This window comes from Phaseolus vulgaris, chromosome 8, assembly GCF_051622355.1.
Source record: "Phaseolus vulgaris cultivar YP4 chromosome 8, ASM5162235v1, whole genome shotgun sequence".
NCBI classification, from domain to species: Eukaryota; Viridiplantae; Streptophyta; class Magnoliopsida; order Fabales; family Fabaceae; genus Phaseolus; species Phaseolus vulgaris.
The window spans coordinates 55,548,727-55,554,726 of NC_143505.1; the positions used below are offsets into that span (position 1 = coordinate 55,548,727).

Sequence of the window (6,000 nt, forward strand, 5' to 3'; positions counted from 1 at the left end):
CAGTTTATTCTCTGAAATATACATTTTTTACTATTTTTTAATGATACTATTTATTTAAACAATTTTTAGGTTTAAATACTTGATCGTGTGATGTTATTTGGTGACACGCACGTCATGTTTTAAAGTTACAGTCCAATTATTAATGAAACATTTAATAACTTTTAACTGTGTATAATATAAGTAATTAAATATATATGAGTTGAAAAAATGATAATAAATAAAATAATTAATGTATGAGTGCAGGACATATAACATTTAAAAATGGAATTAGAAATCCAACGTTACATAACATTACTAAAAAGCAATTAACGATGGTTGACAGAAAACGATGGTTTTTTTTTTTCTATAAATAAAATAATTTTAAATAGTGTTGCACTATTATTTTCACCACCAACGGCCGAGTTGCTATTAACTATTCATAAACTTTATTACATTTTACATTTCTAATACAATAGCAATGAAAAAATAAATTTACATCAAATTTAAATTTAAAAACAGGACTAGACTGATACAAACATAAATCAGTTTTATTTATATTATATTTAATAATAAAAAATTTAATCTATATTTATTTTTTGGGTTAATATGAAATGCACAATTTTATAATATTGTATGTTTGGTTCTCCGTGTCTCAAAAGGTCGTACTTTGTGGCTCCGTCGTATTAAAAAAGAGTTTAATGGAAAGTAAGGGTAAAAGTTGTATATGAAAACTAAGCAGAAATTGTAATGAAAATGAATATAGGTTTTAGATAATTAAATTTAAAACAATCAGATAATAGTATTAAAATTTTATTTTTAACTTAAAAAGTATTTATTTCGTTTACAATATTAGCATTGCAGAAGAAAGTTTTGTGGCCATTAAATTAAAAATAGGCAAATTAAGATATGAAAATTATGATATAAAAATGGTATATATAGGTTTATCTGTTAAAAAAGATTATCAGTGGTTGAAGGAGAAGCTAAAAATGGAGAGGTCTATTTATGAAAAGAATTAAAGTGGTTAAATGTGGAGATTTGAGATAACATTAAGAGTTGGTAAAAACTTGAGAATTCCATAATTGGCATCTACTTTTTCAGGCTAATTAAATTTTGTTAAGAATCCAAATTTGTAGTAGTGGTTGCAGTGCACGCGCCATAGTGAAAGAAATAAATATTGGTTCACGTAAACGTGTTATGGAGGTGCCACGTGGAGGGTAATATGGTACAGAGAATTTAATGTTCGTACACGCGCGCAAGAACCTTACTTTAGTATTACTGTATTAACATTATTATTATTAACTTGTCGGGTTTCACATTCAAAGATCCAAAATGTTCCGTAGATTGCAGAACCACAACCAGGAACTCTAATCTAATTTGACGCCAACTTTCATCCAATTGGAATATTACTAAATCTCTTTTTACGATTTCACATTTGATTCTTCTCAATTTTCCCTCTGATTCTCTCTTTGCACCCTTGTTTTGTGTTGCTTTTGATATATATATTTTTTTATTTTTCCGGGGAAAGTTTTGTTTGTTTCCAGTCTTTGGTCAATTTTCACTGTCTCCTGATGATCATTTTACCATGTGGGGTGAGTTAATTTGAGAGTGTTGTGCGCTGATTTCTTCTTAAAGGCTCAAAAGGGTCTTCTGGGTTTGATCGAACAACCAAAAGAGTCTCTTGTTATCATTTCAACGCTACCAGATGCCAGAAAACAGACAGGTTCACAGGAATGCTGATTCTACACCTTCTGGTGACAACATTGAAGGTGGTGCAGATTTTTCTGGTGATTCATTTTCCTTTGTTTTTCTGTCATGATTCCGGCTTTAAATGGTCCTGATCATCGCTTAATCATCATGCCTTTGTATTGTTTCTCTAGGGAATGTTAGGTGTTAGATTGTCTTCACAAAACGATTTTGTTTCATTTATCATATCGTGGCTTTCTTTATGGTACGATTTTTCTGATTTGGAGAATTCTGATGATTCACACAATGTATTGCGAGAGACCTTTGGGGATTTTTCAAAACATGGTTTAGTTTTTCTTTTCATGTTTTCTTTCCTAAGCTAAGGTATTATGCTTGATCACGCGTGGGTTTACATAATTTATATGCTTTTTGAGGTGAAAATGTTAGCTATTGCTTAAATTTGTTTAAATGAGAGCTTGGGCAGACTTTGCCTGATTCCTGACTGATCTGTTTCTTAGAAGCGATTCGTCGTTTGAAAATCAATGATAATTGGGATAGAGATGCTGCAGCTCAATCTACCCAATATCCAGATCGACCCGGTGAACCTGATTGCTTGTATTATTTGAGAACTGGAATGTGTGGTTACGGGAGTAACTGTCGCTACCATCACCCTGCTCATATTTCAATTGTAAGAGTTCTTTCTTTTATTCCGTTTTCATTCCTTGTCTTATGAATATATATTAAGAGACCCCTTTGGCCAAACATTTGACAAAGGATGTAGTTTCTATAATTGTAATCTTTTATTTCCTATTGCAAATCTTCAATCTACTTCTCAGTTTTATCATATGCAAACAAAGGGAAGTTTCTCATACTTAATTAGATGTTCAGGGTACTCATTATGGTGAAGAACTCCCTCAGAGGACCGGGCAACCTGATTGTGAGGTATGTTTATTTTGGTGACTTCAAATGTATTTGTTTGCAACTTTTTCTTGTGTTGAATTTGTTAGGGATGTAGTTTTAGAACCATTCTTGCGTCTTTACCTAGCAACTTAAGCTTTGGAATAGTTGTTGATTCATTAGTCACAATATGAAACTGATTGTGGATGCGTTTTATATTAGAACACTACAGTGAAATCTAACGAAGTTTGAGGTTTGTTTGTTATGAAAATAAAATATCTTGCGTCTGTAGAAAACTCCATAAGAAATTCTAAAGTTATGCGTTTCATATTTTACAATGTTCCTCTGGCAGAAACTTTACTTACTTTTTTGCATTTATATTTGTCCTTTTTGTGGTCCCTTTTAATAATAGATCTGGTCTGTTTAAAATGTTTAGCTACTGATTACTGGCTCACTGATAACAAATCATTAAATGATGGAAAAGAAAATGTCAAACTGCAGTAGCATACCTAATGAACTGGACAAAAATAGAGTAGTTATGCTGTCAGTGTAACGTCTACCATTTTTTTTTCTATTGATGATTTGTTTGATTTTTAGTGGTCATATTATTTGGTTTTTGTCTATAGATCTTATTTATCAGATATCATTATGATGGCAAAATTTTATTTAATGCCAGCTGTAGCATACTTAAACTAGGAAAGGAATAAAATATATGAACTTAAGTTACACATCTATTATACTATAAATATCGGGTTAAGGAACCTTAGTGTAATCTGAAGAATTTCAATGGGAGATTTATTATACCATTCCAGAGATTTTCAATTTGACTAACTTGTTTGAGATGTGCATTGCAGTATTTTCTTAAGACAGGGACATGCAAGTATGGATCAACATGTAAATACCACCATCCAAAGGACAGGCGTGGTGCTGCTCCTGTGTCATTCAATACTTTAGGTCTTCCAATGCGTCAGGTTTGCTCATCCCTTTGCACGTTCAGCATTTTTATAATTGATTACTGGTCATTTGTTGATAAAAGAAACCATTGCAATCTTTCAACATTTTTTTATTGTTGTTGCATTTAGGAAGAAAAATCATGTCCCTATTACATGAGAACCGGGTCTTGTAAGTTTGGTGTTGCATGCAAGTTTCACCATCCACAGCATGCTTCCCTTGGAGCATATCCCTTGGCTGGTTCTCCTACCTCAACAACAATTATCCCTACATCAGGTTTGCCATATGCTGGAGGGTTTCCTGCATGGTCAGCAGTACCTAGAATGTCATATTTATCTGGGCAAGGTGTTCAATCTTATGTGCCTCCTTTTCTGTCTTCTTCACAAAGCATTATACCCATGCAGAGCTGGAACAACTACATGGTTAGTTAAGGATATTGAGTGTCCTGTTTATCTATATATTTGCTCTGGCCTTTGTTTTCACTGTGTTATTCTGTAGTTGAATTCGACCTGTGTGGTAGTGTTTCTCTGCATGAATGATTGCAAGGGTTATTTACGTTTGCTAATTGTTATGGAAAAAAATATGGAAGTCGATACTATTACATCTCCTCTCTCGTACTGAAATTTACTCGCACATAATAATAGTTTTGGATTGCCGCATGAAGCATTAGGCAATAGCTATTTACTTGAAGGCACCTGAATTTTGTTGTATGATTGATATATAAATGCAAGTGGATTGTAAATTAGCATTACCATGTTTTAATTCCAAATGTCTGACCGATATGTCTAGATACATAAATACATAGTTATTCATTACACTTTCCATCTATTTTATTTTGGTGATTGTGAAGCACATTTGGAATCTATATTCCTATTAATATCTGAAACAAAAAGTGGCTTGTTCTTTAGGAAATCTTTGGAGTATCTCGCCTTTTAATGATAATTAATGATGTTGGGTTTTGGTTACTCCATACATAGAAGGAGCATATTAACGGCACTTTATGCAAATTGAATTAAAATCTTTTGTTTTTGACTGCGACTTTGTTTCTCAAAATAGGGAAGTATGAACCCAACGATGCCTACTGGTTATCTTGGATCTAATCTTGTTTATGACTTCATGAATCTGGGGGAGTCACTTTTCGGTGGGCAGGCCATAAATTCAGCTCTCCCAAATCGACCTGATCAACCAGAATGTAGATACTTTATGAGCACTGGGACCTGCAAATATGGATCTGATTGCAAGTTCCACCATCCAAAAGAAAGAGTATCTCAATCATTAATAAATCCACTTGGCCTTCCTGTGAGACCTGTAAGTTCAGCTTCTCCAGATGCCTAGTTACATTAAACGACATGTTTAATACTGTCAACCATCAAAAATAATTTTTGATATCACTTGTAAAGTAACTATTATAAAAGTTAACAAACTAGCATAATAGTTTGTGACTGCATGACATGATAGTAGAAAAAATCAGAGCATGTACTATTTATTGCTTAACAATTTTCTTGATATTGTCCTCCCTAATGTCCTAACAAATTATTTTCACAATCCATGTTTTAATCGGCTTTCTGGTATTTAGATTCCTGATTCCAATCTTGGTTTATCTGCAGGGGCAAGCTGTATGCTCTTATTACAGAATCTATGGAATGTGCAAATTTGGTCCAACATGCAAATTTGATCATCCAGTATTGACTATCCCTCAGAACTATGGCTTGACCTCACCTGCTCTATCTGCACTTGATGCTCCTCTCATTAGTAACCAAAGAGGGTTGTCAAGTGTACAATCACCTGAGACATCTCCTTCTAAATTATCAAGTGACAACAAGCTTCAGCACTCTGATGCAAAAGCTGGCACAGAAGATTCATCCAAACAAGCTGATACTACACCAAATTCCTTCCCAGCCTCCTCGGAGCCTTTACATGACTAAACTACTTCAAGTTTTATTTTTCTTTGGGACAATTTATTTTTCCCCACATTTTCAGGAGAAGTATATCATACATACCATCTATTCCCCCCTTTTCACCTGCAATTCTGTCGAGTTGGATAGTTTGTTGTTCAGAGGTTGTTGTGACAACCGCTAGCCTGTGGGGAATGGAATGCATTTTTTGTGGTGAATAAAATGCAGGTAGAAAGTTTATGACCCTTCATTTTTTGCCTCTCCTTGTTGAGGTTGGTTTGGTATAACACTTAAAAATGCAAAATGAAAAACTCAGGAATGCATGAAAAACTTGTCACCAAATTTTTACCCCGTTTTTTAAGGGCCTGCATAACTAACAATTAATAATTTAGAGAGACGGAAATGTGGAGTTTGGAAGTTGAAGATAATTGTCGCCTGCTTTGTAGCAGATTTGGTCATTTGGGTCTTTCATGTCTCTGATGTGAGTATAAACAAGAAAGACAATAATTATAGAAGACTTATTTATCACGTGAGTAGGGTCTGTCAAACTTATTTTTGTCTTTTTATCTTGTAATTTAGGAAAAGTACACATGGA

General features: G+C 33.5%; 1 protein-coding gene across 5 annotated transcripts; it reads left to right on the forward strand.

The window, feature by feature from the left end:
• Positions 1-1,125: 1,125 nt before the first annotated feature.
• On the forward strand, positions 1,126-5,655 carry LOC137824365 (zinc finger CCCH domain-containing protein 3). 5 transcript variants are annotated; one of them, XM_068629994.1, is made up of 7 exons: positions 1,126-1,763; positions 2,184-2,350; positions 2,551-2,604; positions 3,414-3,530; positions 3,642-3,932; positions 4,567-4,818; positions 5,118-5,655. In XM_068629994.1, exons 1-7 carry the CDS (start codon positions 1,682-1,684, stop codon positions 5,433-5,435), a joined length of 1,281 nt encoding a protein of 426 aa, XP_068486095.1. In that variant the 5' UTR covers positions 1,126-1,681; the 3' UTR covers positions 5,436-5,655. The 5 variants fall into 5 exon arrangements, with proteins under 5 accessions (XP_068486095.1, XP_068486096.1, XP_068486094.1 ...); XM_068629995.1 differs by having other exon boundaries at positions 1,243-1,745; positions 2,181-2,350; XM_068629993.1 differs by having other exon boundaries at positions 1,271-1,763; positions 2,181-2,350.
• Positions 5,656-6,000: the final 345 nt, after the last annotated feature.